Below are 25,875 nucleotides of genomic sequence, written 5' to 3'. Positions count from 1 at the left end.
TTAGTGGTTTGTTTTTGTGGGGTTCTTAATTGTTACTTATTTAAATCACAAATTTACTTTCTGATCCTTTTCCAAAAGCTTCCTCTAGCTTTAGTTTGCCCTTCAGTCAAAAATGTAGCCTCTACAAGCTTGCTTCTATGTATTGGTGTTTGTGCATGTAAGTTTGGTTTTCAAGTGCTAAACTAACATCTAGTTTTGTGTTCTCTAAGCAATTTGTCACTGTTCCAAGTCTTCCTGCAGACAAGTTTGTTTGGTCAAATGGACTTGTATGTCAATAGTTTTCATCTTGTGGATGATGAGAAAGATTGAAAACCATTCTGCTAATGGTGTTCAATGATTTAATGTCTCATGAGATCAGTAAGAATTCCGAGAGACTCTCATGGTTCTTGATGATACAGCTGGTTGTGGGAGATGCCTGATGGTGTGCAGGACATTCAAGGCCAGGAAATGATTTAATTATTCTACTCTGAGGGAGCCCACTGTGATTTCTTTTATCTGTCAGATAGTCTTTGCTTTTCTTATTATTTGGCTAAAGCTACTTTAAAACCCATTGGAGGATTCTGGATTTCTTTAGCATGTTGGTTGTGCTTTGATCTGAAACCTTCAGAAGCATCTCCCTCTCCCTGCTGAACTGCTGAACCTCCTCATATCACACTCAATACGGGTTTCTTTCCAGGCAGTTACTTTAGGTTTGGTTATATCTTCTTCACTCTTTTCAAGTTTTTAATTCATTCATTCAATCTTGGGTGTTCAAAACATATTGTGTTGTTGGAGTTTGCTTTGGAATACAAGCAGAGCTTGTATTTTCTTCTGAAAATGGAGTAGTCTTCTTCAAAAAGAATGATAAATTTTCTTCCCAAAAGAATGATAAATTTTCAATCCCTACTGGGATTGAACTCCTCAGCAGAGAGTGGGTTCTGATCCCACAGCCCTTCCTGATCATGAAGAGCATGTGGTATCTAATCCTTCTATATAGTATGAGAGGGGCAAGGACAGGAAGAATGCCATTTCTTCCTAGTTTTCTTGTGTGGTGTCTGACAATGTAGATGTCTATTGAGTGTGTCTTGTTAATGCCTGCTCTCACACTGAGCTCTCATGAGAATGGTGAGATACGGGAGTGTCTGCTTTTCACGTCAGGTTGGCCGTGCCAGGACTGGAGCAGCCTGGGCAGACCTGTAGGTGCGGCTACAGGGAACTTTAGAGTCGCAGGAATGAAGAGCCTGTGGACATAATGCATTGCCACATCAAATACTGATACAGGCTTAAAAGATCACAGTTTTCATTTTGCAGGTGAATTCCACTTAAGTCCTTTTCAGTCCAGGTCTGACCCATGGCTTTTGTTTCCCATGAGTGCCGAAAGTTTATGTTGGCATCAGTCTCCTGCCTGAACCGTAGCCATGTTATTAGTTGCAGAATAATGGAAATCTCTGTATGTAATCAAATGGGAAATCAGCTAGAGAAAAAGGTAAATATATCAAAATTCCTGGAGAATGAATGTGAATTAAAATAAGGAGTATGAATTAAGATAAGGAACAATAGCTATGAAAATATTGTTTAAAAAACCTACCAAAGCTGAATGTTGATAACAGTGAAGAAATGGAGAAAATATAGCAAAATAGTGCAGGCAAAAATTATTAAAGAGACTGTCTGTCTTGCATTAACCTTGTCAGTTGGGCTTTATTACTTTACATTATAGGTAAAACCAGTAAATAGTAGTTCTTGTTGAATATTAGAACTGGGTGAATTGATTGAATTATTTGGAAAAGACGTGCTTCACTGTACAAATCTAGATTTAAATTGCAAACCTCACATTGGAGCTGTGTTACATTTGGCCATGAAGAGCAGCTGTATCAGGAAGACTACCAAATTCATTTGTGTCTCCTTAATGCATTGGATACATGGACTCATATTTCCATTAACTTCTAAATTGTACAGATGGTAATGAGCAGGTACTTTGGAAGTGTCCTCAGAACGTTGAACAGCCCTCAAATCCAGGCCAGTTTTACATCTCAGAGTTGCATATGCGATAGAAAGGATCTGTAATTGCAGGGTATAACTGTGATCAAATACAATGAGGCCAAGTCAAAGTAAACTCTTGAACCTAGCAAAGGAACAGTTGAGGAGAGAGCTCTTAGAAGTCTCTAAGCTCAGAAATGCTACAGAGAAAGTGATGAAGAAAATGGTTATTCAAGGCTTGAAGCCAGAAAATGAAATTAACGGAACAGTGTAAAAGCAAAACCAGCTATCTACATTAGTGGTGAGCAAAAAAGGTGTGTTACTCATTGTTTCCAAGATGATGTAAATGCAGAAATCTTATCTGTGTTCTGAAAGCGTTTATATTAATTCATGGAGGAAAACTCTATAAAGGGCTCTTCACTGCAAATACACAACTTATTTTCAGGAAATCTTTAAGCCACAGTTTGGTGGAAAACTGAAGGGTATGTTGAGAAAGTGTGACCAAATACATGCCGTCTTTCCACTTTTGTCTGTCATTTGCTACTGCCAAGGCAGGTATGAGAACGAGTGGATTATTAGTTAGAACCATTCACCCATTCTTATGTTGCTGTTCATGTTTTCTCATTAACCCTTCTTTCTGGTCATCAGTCCGATATGGTGTGGGAGAAACACCAGCAAAAGTACAAAATCTTAGTTGTATGAGTAAGTTATCTATAGCACATAGAGTGAAATGGGTCCTGTTCCCTTTCTTAAAACCTGTATATTTTTCCTATTCATTCATCATAAATTTAAAGAGAAGTCTTATGATCAGTCATTACCATACATTTGGTTTATGCATGCAGTATGCATGGCTTTATCTACTGGAAAAATAATAATTAAAAAAAAACCCAGAACTTTTATCCTGGTTGAGCTTATCGAGGAAGAAATTTCAATGGTCTTTTCCATGACTTTTCTGTGCAATTTAAAAGATTAATTTGAAACAGAGATTGGCATATAAAATCCGGTTATCCAGTTTTTGGGGTTTTTATGTAATTAAAATTCACTCTCAAATAGAAATTCAGGATACTTCAGAAAAATTTGTTTTACCTCTTGACTGGTCTAATTTTATCACACATTAAAAAGCTCATCTTCCAAACAAGAGACTGCTTTCAGCTGCACAGCTTGCTCATTTGTACAAAGGTACTATGATGCTATCTGCTCCAGGCATATACCTCGAGGTTCACTCTCTATGTGACTATAGCCTTAATTATCCCATAAATTACTTCGAAATCTTCAGGGAAAACTTTTCTATCCAAAGTAATACTTATTTTTTATTTATGGCTGTAAGAGCAAACATGAGGCTATGGAACGTGTGTAGACACAAATTCCTACCCACACATGTCCACAAGAGACTGAGCAGCAATTAATGCTCTGTATTTTGCCCTTTGAAACATCACTGCCTTTTTCTTTATTTCATTTATCTAATCTAAGTTTTTGAGGTTGAGGAATAGGTTTGATGTTGGCTTAGTAGCAACAGGGATCATTCATCTCCTGTGATCTTTTATTTTGCTTGGAGTTGCCTTCTCTTTCCACTATGTCATCTATGTGCTTAGATGTGCTTAGATGTGCTTAGATGTGCTTAGATGTGCTTATACCTTAAGCTTGAGTTCCTCACTATTATCTGTCTGTTGTCTGAAATGGTACTTTCTCAAACCACAGCATTACTTCATATTGTATAGTGCCCTCTTTCCTGCCAAAAGACTGACACTCAGGACACTGTTGTTTGATGAGTGTGTTTAATAGTTGAGAGCACATTCTTGCAGACTTTACATGTTACCCCTGTGCTACCTCTTCTTGTATCCAGTCTGCTGTGTTGACTTATAACAGCATTTTAACACAAGTAATATAAATTTCTTTGAGATTTCCAAGGAATTATCTGGATAGAACTGTATAGACTGATAGTGAGGTCTTATTTTTGTACTCCCTGCACTTTCTGAATGGCTAACTTTGCATATAGCGTATACTTAAGTGTTACTGAAGGTACACAGAGCATGGAGAATTTTGATGCAGAACTACCAGTGGATTGTGCGGTATCATGAAATGACTATTAACTATCTATTTTTATCTTCTGATTTTTACCTGCCCATTTGCTTTTTCTCTTGTGAGAAGATTCATCCAACTTTGAGTAACTAAGGTGCATAAGTCCATCAAAAAGTAGAGAGTGATTTACATTAAATTAAGCTTTGATTAAACTATTTTTTCAGATCAAATTGAGAAGATTCATCCAACTTTGGGTAACTAAGTCAGGTGCATAAGTCCATCAAAAAGTAAAGAGTGATTTACATGAAATTAAGCTTTGATTAAACAATTTTTTCAGATCAAATCTGTAACACACAGAAGACACTATTTTGTGTAACAGACATTCCCAGGTTTCAACTGGGAGTCAATCTATGGAGTTTCTAGGATCAGACTTTTGAAGGAAATGTGACAGACCTTCTCAGCTAATGTAGTACATATACTGAACTTTGTAAGTGTCATGTGTATCTTCCGGCATTATGGAATTTTTATACAATTCAGTATTAGTATGTTTAATTATGAATATCTGTTTATATATAGTCATCTGCACTGAACAGTGTGAGAAACATCTCTTTCTCTTGGTTAGATAAAGTTTCAAAATATTTTGCAAATATTTTAAAGGTGTCAAGAGTAAAAAAGGAAGAAAAATATCTTTGAAACATGAGAGGGGACTTTGAAACATCAAATTCATTGTTTCAAAAATTTTCTGGGAGAGGGGGATACATAGAGATGCAACATGAAATTAAGTATAGATTGTTTTAATTGTAGGTAACAGGTATACATGCACTTGGGATAAGGAAAGGTGGTAGTGAGGGAAAGGATTTGTAATCTGTTCTGGAAGCTACTTTATTACCTTCAAAGAGATTGAAGCACTTCCATAATCATTTACTTACCTGGACAGTTTATAGAGATTTGTTTATAGAGATTTGTGATATTGGGAGTTTAGATGTGGTGCTTCCCTAGTCCCTACTTGGCCTGGAATGCAACACATCTGCTCCCTGCAACACAGAATCATAGAATCAACTATGCTGGAAAACATGAAGCAAAACTCTTGATAATGGCCATTTGCGATTAGTTTCTTCAACTTGTTTAAAGAATATGATGTATTAAAAGAACAAACAGCAGCTAATTTGCTTGTCTGACACTTTTTTGCTAATTGCAACTGTCTCTGCCCTCTCACAAAAATAATATGACTATGTATAACAATAAAGAGATTGCTGGTGACTTACAACGGTATCGGTTATTTGTCAGTATTTACGTAATACTACAAGTGGTGCATGGTTTTAATAAGCAAACAAAAAACCAAATGGATAACTCACTTTGCCTCTTGTTTATCTCCCTAGTATTATTTATGCTCTGGTTACAAGAACTTAAGAACTTAATTGGTTTATATTTCATATTAAATTGATTAATTTTATGAGTAAATATTGGAAGTGAGGCATGCTTTAACATGCTTTAAACGCTTTAATTCTGTCAATGATCATAAATAAATAATAGGATTATTAACATGGTATAGTTATTATTGGGTCTTCTTCATGCCCGCATACGGAAATAATTAATATCAAAAAAGACAAAATGACCATTCTAATTATATAAGCTATATCAACAACAGGTTTTAATAAAAAGTAAAATGAGCATGAAGTGCTGAATCTATGCCATTGACGAAGTAACTCTTTATCCAAGTCCTGTCAACAAATCTATGTCTCAATTTTAAAAAACATTTTACGTCATGACCCAAAAGAAGAATTCAGCATTATGGCATTCAGGATTACAGGGGAACTGAAAAGCAAAAACCTTCAAGAGGCCTTTCTACATATGTAGCAATTGGAGTTTAAGGATCTGTGAAATGAAAATTTGCTACCTAAAGCTGTAGTAATGCCTATTGGCGTACTTGACTTGTAAGTGCTTGTGATCTATTCTCATCTTTCAGGAATCATAAAATCATAGAATGGTGAGGTTTGGAATGGACCTTAAAGATCATCTAGTTCCCTGTATTTCCACCTCCCCTGCCATGTGCAGGACCTTCCACCAGACCAGGTTGCTCAAAGCCCCGTCCAACCTGGCCTTGAACACTGCCAGGGATGGGGCATTCGCAACTTCTCTGCGCAAGCTGTGCCCGTGCCTCACCACCCTCACAGTAAGGAATTTCTTTCAAATATCTAAATCTACCATCTGTCAGTTTGAAGCCATCACCCCTTGCCTTATCACAAGGCCCTGTAAAAAGTCCCTCTCCAGCTTTCTTGTAGGCCACCTTTAGGTACTGGAAGACTGCTATAAGGTCTATAAGTAACTATAAAAATAAATATCATTAGTTTGCAGGGATGGCCTTGATTTTTAATGGAGTTGATTGAAAACTTTCTATTAAAGAGTTTTTTTTTCAATTATGGGTTGAAAAGCCTTTTTTTTTTTTTCCTCAGGACATGGGCTCTATTTTTTTTTCCATTTTTTCCATTTGTTCAGAAAATTTGTGATAATTCTTTTGCAATTTAACTAGCTCTGAATATTCTTATTTTTTTTTTTTTAGTGGTAAATTCATTAGATTTGAGCTCAGTTGCAGCTCAAGGTCTCCTTTCTCTTATGTATCACTCACCCTAAAGAACTTGCACCCCTTTGTGTTGTGGTGGAGGTTTCACGTACCAGGGAAGGAAACAATTTTTGCATGGACCTGTGTGGGAATCACAGCCAGTGACAGCCAGGGGCACCTTTAGTGTTCATGGCAATTAGGGAACAGAGGCAGGTTGAAAGTAGCTTCATTGAAGAAAGCTTTTTAAATTTATTTAGTAAAACAGCTTCTGAGAATGAATATTAGTCATTCTCATGTAGCATGTCTCCCGTATTAGTTCTGAAGCACATACAACGCTGGTGGAGTATCACACATCATTAACTGATCTCTTCACTCCGCACTGAAGCTACTTTGTGGTGGCAATTTTGTCTGTGTTCCCTGGCAATATGTGCCTGTAATTAAACTTGGCCTCAGTCACAATATGAGTGAAGAGGTTGGTGTTTTCTGCTCTCAAAGGAGTCACTTTAGAAAGGAACTTGGGAGGTGATGATATGTCATCTGTTCTCCAGAATGATTTGCAAATACTTCCCATGTTAGAATCCATAAGGAATAGATCTTTTTTCCAGTCATTAAAATGTGTGTCTTTGTGGGATAAATGAGTCTATATGTTCTGTCAGAGGTACAGAAAGTGCTATATTGAATTTGACAGTACTGTAGTCCTGTGCCAGATGGGGCTACATGAAGGTGAAAAGACTCCCTTATTAAAGAACAGTGTTCTAAAAAGCTTTGAGTGTTTTTCACCCCAAACAGGGCATAAGTTCTGTCTTTAAGCACAGTAAATGTTGTCTATCATGTGTTAGGGTTTTTCCCATACCCCCTTATCTTTCACATAATAAGGACGTAAGAAATCCCCCACTGAGTAATCTCCTATGTTCTGTCAAGCCCAACAGTGTCTCCAATCTATTGTCTCCAGCAGTGGTAGAGGGAGATTCTATTTAATGACCAAGTGTATGAGGGCTGGCTGCCTTTTGCAGTCCACTCCCTTTGTATTTCTCTAGTATCCAAAGTCAAGTATTAGGGATGGTGGCTAGTATATGACTGCCTAGTCAATATGCAGACCTATTGCCCACAAATTTGTCTAACCTCTTTCTGAACCTGCTGATACTGTCTGTCTCCACAACCAAAATCTTCTGTTAGAAAGTTATATAGTTGTACTGCCTCTTGTGTATAGAAATGTGTTCTTGAATCTCCTATTAGCCTCATCAAGTATCACTACTTCTAGTATTACAAAATCTTAATAGCAGTTTAACATGTTGTTGCATATATGAGTAGGGCAAAATTTTGTATAGCAACAAAATTGTTGTAAATATTCATTGTTCTGTATTATTTTGTGTTCTATTACAAAGAAAAAAAAAATGAGCCTTTGTTGTGTTTGTTATGGGACTGATATGGAACAGAACTTTTCATTGTGCCAGCTGCAGTGCCAGTAAATCTTTATCCTGCCTGTTTACTTCAGAAGTGAGAATTTTATTCCAAAACAGACACAATAGATATATTTATGTTGTAATTATAATAAAAAGTTGTTATGATCACTTTAATTGTAGTTTAGATTCTGTATTGCTCATTATCCTGTTGTGAATCAAGCTTTAAAATAGAAATGTTGGTTTCTAGTTGCAATATGCCATTTAAAAATGCAGAGGCACTTAGAGGGAGAATATCTTGCTGACAGCTTATATAGTATGTGAATGAAGCAATTGGATGGAGAATGGAAATAAAATGACAGCCTTCATAAGAAGCAGGAATTTAAGGCCATGGACTCAATGTAGCAGGGAAGGCTCTATTTGAATGAGATGTTCCCCTTTTAGACCATGAGGCATCACTGTGGCAATATAAAGCTGTTAACAAAGCAAATTATCAGTGACCAAGTATTCAATATATTTGACATTGCATTTTTAAACAATTTGTAGTCTGGAAATGAGAAGAAGACATAGAGCGCTTGGTTCTGTTAAAAAACATTGTATAGCCATATCTGTTATTGATCCTTCGCTTTCCTTTTGTTTCAAGAAAAATGATTGAGTATACCTAAAAATAAAAGGTGAGTGGTGAAAAATTGATGTATTTCCTCTTTGGACTTCTAGATACATATGAAGACTTGTTTTAATTTTGATCACAGATATGGCAATACTGGTAATTTCTGATTCTAACAAATCTTACATAATGGTTTTGAGTCACTTTAACCGAAATCACTTTTGCCTGACTTTTGGAGATTAAATATATGTGGACAGGAATTTAACAACTTTACAAATATTTACTGACTTTGCATGTTGCAATGGACATCACTTTTCTGTAGGAGCTCATGACTGACTGTGAATATGTGCGCTGAAAATTGTAATGCTCTCCTATTGCAGCTTCTGCAAACAAGACAAGTTGCCCATTACGTTCCAGTCCTGTGTGATCATGAAGGAGTGTGAGTTGTCAGAGTGGTCAGAATGGACACCCTGCTCCAAAACCTGCTTTGACATGACTACCCCTAAAGGGAATCGTACAAGATCACGGACCATTAAACAACTCCCTATTGGCAGTGAAAGTGAATGCCCACAGCTAGAAGAAACAGAGGAGTGTGTTTCTCAAGGAGATGGTGTGGCACCATGCATTACGTAAGTTGCCTGTTTTCAGTTCTCCCTGTATTAAAATGAAGAATTTCAATTAGGTGTACAAGGCTTATGATGGAATATCAACCAAATAATTATTAAAGAAATAATACGTTTGGTTTTATTTTATCCTTTGCTTATTCAGTGCTCTTCTTAAAAGCCTGAAGTCTACAAATAGCTGCTATTATAATAAAATCACTTTCTTCTCTAAATACAGGAGAAATAACAAATACGTATATTTTTTCATTAATGTTAACTTTTGAAAAAGAACGTTTGTGGATATGCAGGCTCAGTCAAGACCATAATAAATTAATTGTATTAATGTGTTAGTGATCTTTTCCCTGCATAACATTTCTACCAGGATCATTGCTTTCTGGAGCACTTATATATTTGCAGACAAAATGCTGAACATAGGAAAGAGGAGATAAATATCTATTTAGCAAACAGACTTTTTTAGTGAAACTTGTATTCAGCTTAACAAAGGCAAGACTGGGCCCCAAATGGCAAGTGGGAGAGGCGAAGAGTAACAGTAAATAAATTAACTCTGTTTAAAGTTTAGGAGAAATGACAGCAAGCACTTTTTGATTCAAGAGATTGCTGTAATCCTTATCAACTAATCAAGATTAAAATTTAAGTCCTAACTGTGCTTTTTCTTTATCAGACTGAGAAGAGAGTCTGGGGAATTTGATGTTAAGCATCTTAGGCTGTGGTACATATTTTTCATTTAAGAGTTGAAATGTCATCTTTCCCCATCTCTAGCCACATTAGGGAAGCAGTTTGCTTGATTTAGCCTTAAAGGACTTGTTGGGTAGAGAATTCTGTGGCATTTCTTGCAGTTTGTAATCCTGATTGGGTTTTAACTAGGAGTCACAGATCTTTCCTTTGTGTTCACTGATTAGAAAGCTCACAGCTTCTCATTCATCAGTACACAGCAGGGTTGCCTCAGTATTGTATAGCCATCTTTCTCTTAATAGTGAAAAAGGAACTTACTGAAAGGTTTTTCTGAAGCAATAATAAAAAAATACAATTATAGTTTTACCTTGATTTTCAGGAGAAACTTCTTTGTACCTTATCAAAGATGAACAAGAAGCTTTGGGGTTGTTTCTGGAGGGTGTTTGTGAGGGTTTTTCCCCCTCCTTTTCTGGCTCTTGTGTTTCTCAGCATGCACACTTCTTTTGATATTTTGGCTTTGGTTCATATGATCTGTCTAGCTCTAAACAAATGCTGAGAGTCACAATATTGAAAGTTAGCTTGTTTGAACACGGACTATATGTCTCTGTATATCAAGTTTTTCTTCCCTCCAATAAAATATTTATGTGTGCAGTATGTTTCAGGAATTGAACAGAAAAGATCTTTCTAAAAACTAATGATTTCAAAAGTGAAATAACAGAGGAAAAGTTTCAACCCACATAAAATATTAGACTTAATGCATCCCTGTGTCCAGGAAATTTTGGGGCTCAGGTTTTTTAGGAAATTAATAAAGCTGTTAAGGTGTTTCAGCTTTTATAACTTAATGCTGTATAAAATGGCTTCATGATTTCTAAAGACCAAATTAACTGATTTTGATTCAGGTATGGTTGGCGCACCACGGAGTGGACAGAATGCCGTGTCGATCCTCTCCTTAGCCAGCAGGACAAGAGGCGAGGAAATCAGACAGCACTGTGTGGAGGTGGCATTCAAACGCGGGAAGTGTACTGCGTGCAAGCTAATGAAAATCTCCTCTCCTATTTAAATACCCTCAAGGAAAAAGAAGGTAAATTTGATTCACTTGCATTTGCATTAGTGTAAAATCAGGGCACTTCAGCATTCCAGAGCTCCTTGACAGCCGTTGTCTTCTATCATCAGTGCCTTTTTACCTTGCAGGTTTCTGTTATTTTCTTGTTCAGATGAAAATACTTAATTGCAGTAGCAGAGATTTTATTCTCTATGCTGCAAATATTGATTCTTAGCTAAAAATTGATATTTCTTAATATCTATTGAAAAATATTGTCTTATGTGAAAGATATATCTCAATAAGAAAGAGCATGAGAAGGTGGGTTGGAAATCCCTATTCTGTTTCTTCCTTTAGTGTAAATTTCCTGTGTGTCCTTAAGCTGGGTGACGAATTTGCGTGGTTTGATGTGCAGATGGAATATGTCAATTCTGTCATGTAAGGTTGATATAGAAATACGCAAAAATAGGACCAGATTTAACTCTTGGGTCTTATTATTAATAATAACTTTATCTTATTTATTTATTTATTTATTTTCTTCTTCTCCTTTTTGATTCAGTCAAGTTTATAAGTTGCTTTCAGGACTTCAAGCCAATATAATTTCATGGGTTTGTTTCCCTAACTGAAAGAGAGAAGAGATTATTCCCTGTCAGTCTTACAGCTGGTACAGCAACTTAAGCAAAGAGAGGATAGCTTAGAAGATGAAATCTTTAATTCATTTGGTACTATATGTACTTAAGAATAACACGAGTATTTTATGTAATGTTTACTTCTGCATATTAGTGCAGCACTGTAGATCTAGAAATTAGTAAGTGCATTTAGCTTGCATTATTAAATTCTATCTTCAGTAGCCATTTCATACAAGCACACATTATTATTAATATGCAACCACATACTTCAGGAAAAGTATTATCATTGTGCAAGTCATGTGATACAACATTTAGAGCAGAGCTGACCAGACTGCAGGCTACTGAGGTTTCTACTGTAGGTTAAGGATACTCTCAAACTTGTCATAGAGGTAGAGTTTGTGGGAAATATTAATGCCAGCATCCATTTCAGTGTGACTTTGGATCAGTAGGGTGTGACTTGTGTGCTCATGGGCCCCGCATCTGTATTTATTAAAGAAGCAGCTTCCAAGCCTCTTCATATAATGCAAATTAGCTGCCCAAGGGCTTTTAGTAAATCTCCTCTGCCGAACAAAGTTTAGATGCCCCAGTGAAGAAGTAAAGGAGTAAAGCCTTCCAGCTAAGGAGATGTAACAATAAAATCAGTGGCAGCTTACTGTTCAGAATGATGATTAGGATTTTGGTAGGCTGTGAAGTCTCGCCAGCTTAGGCGGGTGTGAAATCTGCTCTTATCAGACTGTGACAGGAATACATGGAACCCATCAGGAGGTAATCTCTGCAGGCCCTGGAAAGCTGATTAAAATGTAACTAGTCTTTGAATGCATAAACATGAGAACGATTTCAGGAGCTCAAAGTAGGGGTGAAGTGGGTTGCTCTGGGGTGTTTCCATATTAAGGGACAGATCTTCAGAAAAGCTGCCTCTCTCTGCATCCTCCGTCTTTCCTCTCCCATCCTGTATTTGGTATGGGTAAGAGCTGCTCTCAAGAGCCTCCTAGGAACGAGCAAATCAGTGCCTCTAAAACAAATATAATTTGGAAATTATGAGTAATTTGAGGATGGGAAAAAGCCAGGGGAGACGCCTACCAGTTTTAGCTGTGGGGAAACGCCTTTATTTCAGTGTAGTTTGCTTTTGGTTGTAGTGGATGCTGTCTCGGTAAGGCTGCTTTGAAGACCTCCATTCTCATATACTCACAGTGGCGTTTCCCTGTTATTTCAGAAAGTCAGTCACAGAGCAAGTCGAAGGCTAGTGCTGCACCTCTGCTATCAATCACTTTTGAGATAACAGGTAGGTAAATTAAGGCCTCTGACCTGGCTTTTCAATCAGAAGCTTGCAAAGGAGGCAACATCCCTTTCAGAGAAACTATGTTGGCTGTATGTGCATAATTAATGTGATTATGTAGCTGTGAGATAGTTTGATGGATTTGTACATTCTCAGGAAATTTCAGATTGTTTTGAAAGTGACAGGTCTAAACTCAAACTAATGAAACTCATGAGACAGCTAGGCCAGTTCCCTGCTCTTGCTACTGAACCATTTTAGCAAGTGACTGATTTTCCTCTCGACTCTGAACACTGGGAATTGCTTCATTGCATTCATCACAGCTGCTACTTCCAGTCCATTTTGCAGATTTAAAACACTGAGTTAGGGCTCAAGTAAGAATTTTACCTTTTAATACTTAGCTGAACCATCCGGGTCCATATTCTCTCCTGTCAGAATTCATAAATTTAGACTTGAGGAAGAAGAGGGAGCATTAGGTGTAGTAATTTGGCAGCTAACAATCCAGATTCCTGGAGGTCACTGTCATTTTGCCATTTACCTGCCACTGACTTAAATTGTTTCATCTTTATTCACCTATTTAACTGGTTTAGTCACGAAATTAGAAGAAAGTAAGTACTTTAGAAGAAAATAAGTCTGTGAGGTAGGTTGTATCATCTTTTTCCAAGTACCTTTAAAGCCCTTGATGTAGAATGGTGATAGGATGAAAGTTCCTTTACTGATGAAATTTTATTCTACATCTGCAAACACACACTCGATGCCCTGTTAAACACAGAGGAACTGCTTACATGCATGGAGTTGTGCAGTTACTTATAGGATCAGGACCTGAATTATGTGCTGGTTTTGGGTGACAGCATTCATCATTATAGAAAATGAGGGAAGAATTTGTATTCCTTTGTTGTTGGTCATAATGTGTTTTGGGCTTGGGTTTTCCTTGATTTTTTTGAGTGAGAGCATTTCAGTTTAAGAAATTTCCTTCTGTTTGCTGTGAAACCTGTGTGGCAAATGACCAGGACTATGAAGTTGTGTTGGCTTATGGTGGTGAAGCCATGCACAAATTCAGTCTCTTTGCTAGTCTGGTCATTACTGGGCACTAGTCTTTTGAGGGTTCCTGGAGAAGAATCGGTTAAAACCTCAATAAATGTAGCAAATGTATCTGAACTGTGGGTGGGGTTTTTTTTGGTTCTTTTTCAAATGTAGTCATTTGTGTATAAAATATATTCAGATAAAATTTCTAAATATAGTAGATGATTTGTGGACAGGGTGATTGAATTTCATTTTAGCTTTTAGGTCACTACCTCAAACCTGAAATTCATTCAAAACTGAGTAATTTTTTAGTTAGACTGAAGGAGAAAGAGAGATTATCAAAATGCATTCACTTTTCTTTCAGCTTTTGACCTCTGAATTGGTCAAATTCTACACAGAGCTTATAATACTACATACACTCTAATCAGCATTCAGTATCACTGCCAAGGAATAAAGAACAATCTTTACTGCTGCCACAAGAGAGTATGAAAGCACAGAGATAAGACAAGGTTTTAAACTGTAAATTTCTGCATCCAGCATCATCTTCTCTCAAAGCATCTTTGCTAGACAATAAGCAATAAAAGCTGAGGTCCTTTATACTTTTTTGATTATGAAAGAAATCCATTTAAATTTATGGGAGCGAGATGTTCATAAGATACCCAAGCAAGTTTTCTTATTTTACTGTCATCTCAAAGAAAGAATTCTGAATAATCCTGGGTGAAATACACCCTGAGTGCTCAATGATGTAAATATCTTTTAATGATGTGGAATATGACTCGTCTGTCCTACTGTTGAATTGTTTTGTTTTAAAAGCAGTATATAACAGATATGGTAGCAGACAGTTGTACATCACTTACGTTCTAAGAACAGCATTTCAGAAACATTTTGACATATTGAGAGGTTTATTGATACCATTTACCTGTTCCTAAAGTACTTATTTTTTTCTCCTACACTCTAATGAGTGATGGAAAAGGCAGATGTTTTCAGTAGTTTCATGGTAAATGTATTTAAAAATTTTTGCTGACAAGACCTGGAATTCTTACTGGACATATACCTCCAAAAAACTGAGTGTTCCTGTTACTTAAGTCATCCTCTTTAAAGCCACGCACAATCACAGTTCCTCATATTTCAAAATTAATTTCAGGACCATCACAAATTTAGATTGAAGCCAAATGGATTCCAACAGCATTACAGTAGTACCTTCCATTGCAGACCCTTCAACAAAATCGGGTTGAGATATGGAATGTCCTGTCCGTGATATGAAAATCTGTTCCTTAAAGCTTCTTGATGAAAGGTCTTTGTTATTTTTCTGAGGAACATCCCATGAACTAGTGTGATGGTAAATGCTTTATCCTGATGCAGGCTGGAAATTAAGCACAGCATTCCTTAGAACACTTTCTCTATTCCCTGAAGCAAGGCTGTGTCTCAGAGGTGTAATTGACCCTTGATTTCAACTGTCTCACTTTAGCAATTCCCTGATTAAATCAAGGTTTAAAAAGTATGTTTAGCAATTACTTACTGGCCTTTTTTTTCGTGGTTTTTTTTTTGTTTTTTTTTTTAAATTAGAAACTATTCAATACAAATTCAGTTACATGCAAATTATGTTTGTTTATATCCATGTTCTACACAAGATATGCATATTATGATGATTATCATGCACATTAGGTGCTCATGTCAAACATATTGTAAGATTCAATGTTCTGTCATAAAATTTAATTCTAGCATAGCATTATGCAAATGTTGGCATGTTTGTTCTTGTATTATTTTGTGTTAAGAGATTGGTGATCTGGAGGCAGTAATGTTGAATGACTTCTGCCGTCTTCATGCTTTCATTATGTGAAGCAACAGAGTGTAAAACCATGCCAAAGAAGGCAGCATGGGAAACCAGAATAGGGTGATGAGTTTTTTCATTTCCTTTCCCCTTTAAAAAGTGAGAATTTACTAATTCTTCTGTAACTGGATGGATCATCTACTTAAAAAGTCTGAATGTAAAGACATCTATCTACAAATGTGACCATACTTTTACCGCCTAATGTTTAATGTTTTATCTGTGGTTGTTAATCTCATTTTTCAGGTGGATATTTTGCCGTATTCTGAACTTATTTCAGAATATATTTCATCAGAGAGCTCTTTCCATCAAAATATATTATTTGTAGTGGTGCAGTAAATTAATAAAGTATATTTCCTGTTGAAAGAAATGCTGAGGGAATAGGATGAGAGTGTTTTAAGCCAAAGAATCACATCTCTTCAATCCACCAAAGTGAATTAATATGGCAGACTTAAGTTTGCCTTCTAGCAGTTATTCTCTGCTTAGTGTAATAATTTGTCAAGTCCTGTATTATGTAAAAGAATTAAAATCTTGCTTATAATGAAATGGTACATTTTGGTTTAGAGTTTTGTGCCTTACTCTGGCACCTTATAGAGTTGTCCTATTTTCTTCCTATTTTCTGTGTAACCTGGGAATTCAAAAGAGTAAAGTATGGAAGAAGGGTGACTTTGGTTTGTTCAAGGGCTTACTGATCCTTAAATAACACAATAATCTGCCTTCATGTGTGTTTTTTTTAGTTTGATAATATTTTCATTTGTCTTGTTTTAATTATTTTAAATATGTATATATATTTATATTATATGCAAAATATATACGTATCTAAAACTTTCTTGAACTAATGCTGTTACTGCACAAATCTTACTGCTGAGTATGCACTTGAAGGTCTTTAGAATAAAAAACCCACTAAAATTTTGTCATAATTTTAACCTTGTTTCAGCTTATAGCTTAAATATAATCTTCTAAATATTAGTTAACCAGCCTTTTGAAGTTGTAGTATCATATAGGAGCAAAGGGATTTATATAGCTTTTTGTTCAGTTTCTTAAGTGAAGACGTAATAAGACAGCAGGACATCGATTTACAGAAAGCACAATATGAACAACTGTTGTAGTATCATAATCTATCCATTAAATGAAAGGACTAGGTCTGAGAGGGTGCTGCAATACCTAGCCTTCCTGACTCTGTGTAATCGGATTTGGCTCTGTTCATGCAGAGGGTAAACTGACTTCTGTTTCTTTGTTTTCAAGACAGGCATTTTTCCATCACTTCATCAGATTAAAATGATGATGTATCAGCCTTTCTGAATGAAGGATGGTTTTGTCCACTTAATGCTGAGGATCGTGACACGTGAGAAATGTGTTGACTTTGTTTTGACAGCCTCGAGGCCAGTAGACCGTAGGCTGTGTACGGGACCTCTTCCCAGCACTTCTCAGTTGTGCCATATCCCCTGCCCTACAGAGTGTGAGACCTCGGCGTGGTCAGCTTGGGGACCATGCACCTATGAAAGCTGTGATGATCCTCAGGCCAAAAAGGGTATGTAAAAATTCAGTGAAGCCTTTTAATGGTGATTACTTTGTGTTCCTAAGTCACTAGGCACCTCTGACTATGCAAGCATACTAAATTTTGTGCCAAGAAGGGTATATCCAGTGCCTTTAAGCATCAAAAAAAGGTCATTCAATTAGGACTATATTTAGTGTTACTGCTCCACCAAACCTGGCAAAAATGTAGGCTTGTTACTAGGTTCTCAAAGTCAATTTCAGTTATTACAGGTCAATTTCAGTTTTAGACCTTCCTCTCAAGCTGAACAGGATACAGTTTCTATATGTGTTGAAATCACAATTCTGGCGCTGTTTGAAAAGGAAGACAGAAGCAGCCTTTAAGGTACACTGTCCAAGTCACTCAAAGATTTAATGTTCAGTAATAGCTTAAGAATTCATCAGTAGACTGTAAAGCATGATCTGGCTAAAAGTTGGGACCACTTGCTGTTGATAGGTGATGCTGTTTTACTGATGCTTTACATGTGCTGGTTTCAATTTTCACATGTTTTACAGTTAACTCCTATGCAGAACAGATTGTAGTAACCTGACATCAAAATAGGAAATCAAGAATACAGTGACAAGGACTTAATGTAGGAAGTCTGTATGTTTCTGGGTGTAAATGAGAAAAAACGACCTAGTCATTGCTGTGATGTGATTATCTGACAAAAGCTGAGCTTACAGACTTGGTTCCTTGATTAAAAATACTTACAAGAAAGGGCAGCCACATACGTCCACTTGAAGGAGCAATTGTAATTATCACTTTAGCTTCTTGTTCCTTTTATATTGCTAGCTACACCTGTCTGGGCAGCAGTAACACAAGTTTTACAATGCTGTTTCACAGTAGTGGAACCCAACCTTGAACAATTCAAGTAGGAAAAAGCAGTTCAATGTGTAAGCCTATTGGATTAAGTCTTCTCCGAGTACAGCTGTCAAGTAGTCTGCTATGGCTGTTGCTGTTACATCACTAAAAGTTTTACTATATTTTCAGGGGCAGTGTTTAGGTTTATGAGACTGATTTGGACGCCTGCCTAGTGGAAACATACTAGGATGTACTTCATGCAAATCTTCATTCCTGAACACATGAGCAGGGATCTTCTCCCTGCTGCCAGTGTTTTCCTCTTATTTGGGATTTTTGTATTTTATTTGATAATTACATTGACCGTTCTTCTGAGAGAATGATGTAAAAGTTGTGCAGGCACTCCCAGTTTTAGCAGGATGTCTTTCCTTGCCTTTCCTGTCAATTTAGTATTTATTTCCTTCCTTTTTTTTTTTTTTTTTTTCTGGGAGGGGAGTGTTTATAAGCTGATTTCACTTGATAATCAATCCACATTGGAAGATACCTGAGAAGAAAACAGACAATATACTTGAGAAATGGCAACCCAGCAGTCTAGTCAAGGTTTGTTAGATGAGGTGGATCCTCAAGAGTAATGCACAGAACAACAGACTTGTCTGCATCCTGGAGTACATGAGACTTAGGATAAATAGGGATTTAAGGAAAAGCTTACTGACTGAGCTCAAAAATTTTGATTCCCTTGTTAAGTTTTACTTCTCTGACTCTTACTTTAGTGAGTTTTTCTGCCCAGTTATTTAAAATGCAGTGTTGTGCTGTGGTATCTTTTACACAGAAGAGAAACAGAACTGTTCACTCAGGTGTAGATAGATAAAAATCTCTTCACTTTGGATTTAGAACTGAATTATTCCACCCTTTATATTTTCTTGGACATTGCAGGCTTTAAGCTAAGGAAACGGCGCATCGCCAATGAGCCTACCGGAGGAACAGGAAACTGCCCTCACCTACTGGAAGCCATCCCGTGTGAAGAGCCCTCCTGCTACGACTGGAGAATTGTGGGGCTGGAGGAATGCATTCCTGACAATGAGAAGCCATGTGGCCCTGGTACACAGGCTCCTGTTGTCATCTGCATCAACAGTGACGGTAAGATGCTTTTTCCCATAGTCCACACCAAATAGAGTGAAGATGCTAAAATGTGGTTCAAAAGGATAGCAATTTTTGTTGTTCTCAGTCCTCAAGATCAAGCTCTCTGGAACACAGAGAAATGTCCTTTGGTACTGGTTAGGAAGGATAGGCCCTCTAGTTTCTCTAGGATCAAGCTTCTTCACCTACACACCATGAGTTTTCAAAGGTTCCTGAAGAGACTTTGAGAAAAGTAAATAGAAAACAGCTATTGTTTTTCAGTAGGTCAGACTCATGCCTGCGATGACTTGACTGAATTCCCTGATGTAATCCCACTAACAAAGCTGATCCTCTTGATTCCAGAGCCAAATAAGGTGTGAGTAAAGTTGGATTCATTGGAGTAAGTATAGCTGGAAGAAAAATAATAATGTTCATTTAAAAGCATGATTTGATGTGTGTTATAGAGTTGTTTTGACAGCCCAAGCTGACTTGCTTCTTCAAAAAGTCAAAAATACCATCATTATTCAGTTATCTTCTGTGAGAGAAAGCAGATTTTGCATGACATAATCATAAAAGCCAGTTTTGAAAGCTGCTTACAAAATAGTCTATGGAAGATTCATGAATTACTGTTGCAAGAATACTCTTAATTCATTAGTGGTATTATAGTCTAAAGCAGCATATAAATTAAAATAATTGTACTAACTACAGTGTAGTTATGGTAAGAGATTTCTGACTCTATAGATGATTAAGTGAAAAAACACCTACGATCAATGTTTAACAGTTGCAGAATATATTTTGTCATAAAATTGGTCAGAGGTAATAAGAATTTATTATAGAGATATTTAAATCTTGACCTTTCATGCTCAAGAATTTGGGTCATAATTGAGTTTTGGGGCTGAAATTGAAAACCTTAGTGTAAGCTGTATTTTTCTGCATGAACCTAAGAAAACTGGTAGCCATCTTTAAAGCTCAGAAACTTACCAGCCTAGAATTACAATATTACATCTACTATATTTGATGTCCCTATCTCAAAAAATGTCTCCTCACCGTGTAATAATTTCTTGGCGACAATTCTGAAACTATTTGACATTTTATTTGTATACATTTTCAGATGGAAAATGGCCTTTTCCTCATAAATGAGAGTTTCCTAAATAATTCTGAAATTTTCTTTTTCTTTATTAAAAAACATAAACCTGTAAAACTTTTTCTTTTCCTTTACTAGATTTTGGCTAGTTTGGCTTACCTTTGGTTTTGAGGAGTGGTATTTGCTCACATATCTAACTAAATTGTAATATAGACATTTATATTGACTATATAATTTCTTGTAACCCTGATATATTTAGTACACGCGAGTGAGCTACTAAACTTTGAGATATCTTTTATTGGTATTTGCTTCTGCTCTGTTTCAAACTGGATCTGCACTCTGCACTGCACTTCTGAGGGGCTTTGGTTTTGGCCAAATTTTACTTGGAAGGCTTGTAATTAACTTTTTTACTCACAGTATTAATTTTTGTGTTTTTGTCTCTCTGAGTTATATGGCATTATATATCACTGTACTTAAATGGCGTTATACATTGCTTATATTGGTAATCTGTCCCAGAAGGAATGATAAGTCAGGCTTTGGCCATGTGCCAGGCAGTCTTTAAAGAGTTGCAGGCACAGCTTCAAAGAAAGCGGAAAACAACCTGCAGTTATGGTTTGTTTTGCAAAGATCCAGTCACCCATAAAGATACATGTTCAGTATCTTTTGACGGAGCAGAAAAGCAATGGAGAATAATGTCGTAGAATGCCTCATCTCTTCCTTGAAATCCCTTCTCTTAGTAAACAGTTTTTTGTGGTCTTCTCCAGTAATACCAAGTGTTTTTTACCTAGGTCGCTCCTCAGTGAGATTAGCATGGTACAGCAGAAACAAAGTATGAAATCAGGACCCACCAGCCTTGGTTATTATTCTGTCCTAGCTAACCCTGCTCAAGCATCTCCTGCCACAGCACCACACACTGAAAATCCTGTAGGCAACTCTTCAGTGCTCCTCTAAACTCTCACACCACTACCTCTTCCCAGGTAGCTCCTACCTGGTACTCAGGCCTCCTACATTGGAACAGGATACAAACATTTGTTGCGGGCATCCAGATTCCATTCTGCAATCAGCCCCTGGGTAGGTGATGTTGGATCAAAGGGACTTAGAATCATAGAATAGTTAGGGTTGGAAAGGACCTCAAGATCATCTAGTTCCACCCCTGCCGCCATGGGCAGGGACACCTCACACTAAACCAAATAACTCAAAGCTCTGTCCAACCTGGCGTTAAACACCGCCAGGGATGGAGCACTCACAACCAACCAGGGCAATACATTCCAGTGCCTCACCACCCTAACAGGAAAGAATTTCCTCCTTATATCCAATCTAAACTTCCCCTGTTTAAGTTTTAACCCATTACCCCTTGTCCTGTCACTGCAGTCCCTAATGAAGAGTACCTCTGCAGTATCCCTATAGGCCCCCTTCAGATACTGGAAGGCTGCTATGAGGTCTCCATGCAGCCTTCTCTTCTCCAGGCTGAACAGCCCCAACTTCCTCAGCCTGTCTTCATTCGGGAGGTGCTCCAGTCCCCTGATCATCCTCGTGGGCCTCCTCTGGACTTGTTCCAGCAGTTCCATGTCCTTTTTATGTTGAGGACACCAGAACTGCACACAATACTCCAGGTGAGGTCTCACAAGAGCAGAGTACTGGGGCAGGATCACCTCCTTCGACCTGCTGGTCACGCTCCTTTTGATGCAGCCCAGGTTACGGTTGGCTTTCTGGGCTGCGAGCACACACTGCCGGCTCATGTTCATTTTCTCATCGACCAGCACCCCCAAGTCCTTCTCCGCAGGGCTGCTCTGAATCTCTTCTCTGCCCAACCTGTAGCTGTGCCTGGGATTGCTCTGGCCCAGGTGTAGGACCTTGACCTTGCCTTGGTTGAACCTCATAAGGTTGGCATCAGCCCACCTTACAAGCGTGTCAAGGTCCCTCTGGATGGCATCCCTTCCCTCCAGCATATCAACCGGACCACACAGCTTGGTGTCATCAGCAAACTTGCTGAGGGCGCACTCAATCCCACTGTCCATGTCATCGACAAAGATGTTGAACAAGACGGGTCCCAACACCAAGCCCTCAGGGACACCGCTCATTACTGGTTTCCTGCTGGACGTTGATCCATTGACCACAACTCTTTGTGTGCGGCCATCCAGCCAGTTCTTTATCCACCAAGTGGTCCATCCATCAAACTGATGTCTCTCCAATTTAGAGACAACGATGTCGTGTGGGACAGTGTTGAATGCTTCGCACAAGTCCAGGTAGATGACATCAACTGCTTTACCCTTATCCATCAATTCTGTAGCGCCATCATAGAAGGCCACCAAATTGGTCAGGCAGGATTTCCCCTTAGTGAAGCCATGCTGGCTGTCACCAAGCACCTTCTTGTTTTTCATGTGCCTTAGCATGCCTTGCAGGAGAATGTGCTCCAAGATTTTGCCAGGCACAGAGGTGAGACTGACTGGTCTGTAATTCCCCAGGTCTTCCATTTTCTCCTTCTTGAAAATGGGGGTTATATTTCCCTTTTTCCAGTCGTCGGGAACTTCACCTGACTGCCATGATTTTTCAAATACGATGGCCAGTGTCTCAGCAACTTCATTCGCCAGCTCCTTCAGGACCCGCGGATGGATTTCATCAGGTCCCATGGACTTGTGCCCGTTCAGATTTTTAAGGTGGTCTCGAACCAGATCCTCTCCTACAGTGGGCCCAAGGTCTTCATTCTCACAGTCCCTGCGTCTACCTTCTGAGACTTAGGTGGTGTGATCAGAGCCTTTGTCAGTGAAGACCGAGGCGAAGAAGTCATTAAGAACCTCAGTCTTCTCCAAATCCTGTGTAGCCAGTTCTCCCAGGAGCTTCCTCAGGGGGGCTGTGTTGTCCCTAGTCTGTTTTTTGTTTGCTGCGTACCTGTAGAATCCCTTCCTGTTATCCTTAACATCCCTACCCAAGTTTAATTCTAACTGGGCCTTAGTTTTCCTAACCTGGTCCCTTGCTTCCCGGACAACATCCCTGTACTCTACCCAGGCCACCTGTCCTTGCTTCCACTTTTTATAAGCCTCTTTTTTCATTTGAATTTTCCTCAGCATCTTGTTACCCATCCAAGGAGGTCTCCTGGCCCTCCTGCCGCACTTCCTTCTAGTTGGGATGCAGCACTCCTGAGCTTGTAGCAGGTGATCCTTGAATATCAACCATGAGTTGCCCCCCTGCCCTCCAGGGCTATATCCCATAGAACCTTACTAAGCAGGTTCCTGAAGAGGCCAAAGTCTGCTCTTTTGAAGTCCAGGGCAGTGAGCTTGCTGCACGCTCTTCTCACTCTCCTGGGGATCTCAAATTCGACTTAAGTGTATTAAAACAAAAGTAACAAAAGTGCATTTCTCCCTTGGCTTCTGCTTTATAAAATGAGAAAGACTTGTGGTGTAATTTTCAGAATAAGCATTGTACTGTAAATGTAATGCTTACATTAGTAAGAGATACCCAACACTGATGAGTATCTTCTCTTTCTCTGGATTGTTGCATGATTCTATATGTTTAAAGCGTAATTAGTTAGGGTAACACTCCTTGAACTGGCTGTTTTACTTCACCATTAGAATCAAGTAGCAGTGTTTGTGAGATTGCTTTATATAATTGGAATGAGCTTCTCTCTTCAATTTGCTGTAAAGATAAGAGTCATTACAGCCTTTGAGACAATAGCAAACAATAGATTATCCTCCCAGGTTGTTGCTGGCGGCCTATAATTGTCATTCTTTTTCCACAGCACATTGCAGTAATCGGAATTTTCATCTGGGCTGAAAAAATACAACAGTCAGTACTCCAGGTTGCCATTGCAAAGGCTATAATGAACTTTGATGTATTTTATTACATAAATGGAACTTCAGCCTCTTACTGTGGAAAGAACCTTTTCAGAATAAATATTCTTTGTCAGTTTTCCAAAGAGCTCCTTTAGGTAAAAACCCCTCCTTTTGGTTGTGGAAACTCCAAGACTGAACAGAACCTGATCAGAATTCCTCCATCATATACATTATATTAATAATTAGAGATCTGTTATCTTGTGTTCTGTGCTACCCATGATCTTTTGGCAATGATGTAATGACGTTTTTTTTACCGAATTGTAATTTATGTATTTTTATATATGTGTAATACAAGGCATACTTGCATGCATGCACTCACAGAGGTATGTACATATTATCTGTTATTAAGTGGTTTAATGCAGTTAATGCAGAGTGATTTCACGACAGATGAATTTGCTCTCTGTAGCTGTGGCAATCTATGAAGAATGCAATTTTAGTATTTAAAGATTATTTCCTGTGATAGGAAAGCTGCCCACTTTAGCAGACACATTAGTGCTACTCCTCTGTAAATTGGGAAAAATAATTTCTGACATAAAAATCTGTAAAATTGACTACTGCTGAAAATGCCTACAAAATACTGGTTCATTCATTATGGGCTTTCAGATTTTAATCTTTGTGCTGAACTCTGGAGCACAAGTGCTAGCAGTGGCTTTGGTGTCAGTGTGCTTCTGATCATCACATAGTAGGCTGAAATTACTTGCTCATTTTAGTTAGTAAGTTTCTTTACAGCCTTTATAGTATCTAGGACTCTGTACCACTGCATGTGTTACTCTGGATTAAATAGATCTCACTTCTGAGGGGCAAATTTCTTCCAGACCTTCTTCAAGCTCACTAATTGTTGATTTACAGTGAACTCCCCAGGGACAAGGAATGGACTGACTGCCATCTCCTGCCTCACTGCTGTGAGAGTTGACTACCGTTAGAAGAGGCAGGCACAGCAACAGCAAGGCTCATTGTTTATATACAAATTCCTGCAACTCTGAAGTAGCAGAATTGTTCCTGAGTTGCATAGGCAGGGATGTGTTTTGATGTAGCTGAGTGTTGTGAGTTCTTTCCTGGCATCTGGACATAATGTGAGTGACGCAGGTCTGGTCTTCCTGAGACTGGAGTACAAATCCCTCAGTATATCCTAATGTAAAAGGAAGGGCTGTACCCTATTTGCAATAGTGGGGGAAAAACAATGGCTTTAGTAGTTCATAAAAATATGTAGAAGGTAAAATAGTCTGCTTTGTTAAGATGTAAACATTTCAAACCAATTAGTTAGCTACTTTGTATGGAGTGGCTTAAACGGTGTACTGTCCAAGATTGAACAGTGTACATCTCCTTCATCTGTGTTTATTCTTAGCTAGTGTGACTGACTGAAGACACCATGTGTCAGCCATATGACAGTTCTGTATGATTTAATTGCTTTAGTGTTTTTCTCTAGACTTAGAAATATTTATTTCTGAAATATTTCTCGTATTTCTTTTATTGAATTTTACTTTACAGAAAAGCTCATAAAATTTGTTTATGTAGTTTAAATTTTCTTCTATAGTTTCCTGATCAACATCTGTATTTTGTTTCTTAATTTTAACTTTATGTCTTCTTTATTTCTTCTTACGATAGGCATCTAATTAAATATATAGAGTAAACTTCAGTAAAAACAGAAGATTGGCTGGTGCAAGCATTTTTGCTTGAAATATTTTGGCTGGTTTAAAAGTTGACTCTTTCTGTATATTTATAGTTTAAACAAAATACTTGCTAAATGAGTAGCTGCTGGTCTTCATTAATTTTCATAATGGAAAACATTAAGAGAATAAATAGAAGCTTTGTAGGTGTGCCCATGTATAAAGAGTCTACTTCTTCTGCCCTTTCAATCGTATGGCTGTATGCATTGAATGAAGA

General features: G+C 37.8%; 1 protein-coding gene across 5 annotated transcripts in view; it reads left to right on the top strand.

The window, feature by feature from the left end:
- Positions 1-25,875, top strand: part of THSD7A (thrombospondin type 1 domain containing 7A) — a 233,163-nt gene that overhangs the window by 118,888 nt on the left and 88,400 nt on the right. For all 5 annotated transcript variants that reach the window (XR_010609876.1, XM_065666221.1, XM_065666220.1 and 2 more), the window contains exons 4-8: positions 8,923-9,171; positions 10,737-10,918; positions 12,719-12,787; positions 17,005-17,160; positions 18,895-19,098. Coding sequence is in view for 4 of the 5 variants with exons in the window: in XM_065666221.1 (XP_065522293.1) it covers positions 8,923-9,171; positions 10,737-10,918; positions 12,719-12,787; positions 17,005-17,160; positions 18,895-19,098 (860 nt within the window). In the remaining variant the exon portion in view is untranslated. The remainder of the gene's footprint in view (positions 1-8,922; positions 9,172-10,736; positions 10,919-12,718; positions 12,788-17,004; positions 17,161-18,894; positions 19,099-25,875) is intronic.

Source organism: Lathamus discolor, chromosome 2 (assembly GCF_037157495.1).
Source record: "Lathamus discolor isolate bLatDis1 chromosome 2, bLatDis1.hap1, whole genome shotgun sequence".
NCBI classification, from domain to species: Eukaryota; Metazoa; Chordata; class Aves; order Psittaciformes; family Psittacidae; genus Lathamus; species Lathamus discolor.
The sequence above is the reverse complement of the archived record's forward strand: the minus strand, read 5'-3'. Positions and strand labels throughout refer to the sequence as shown.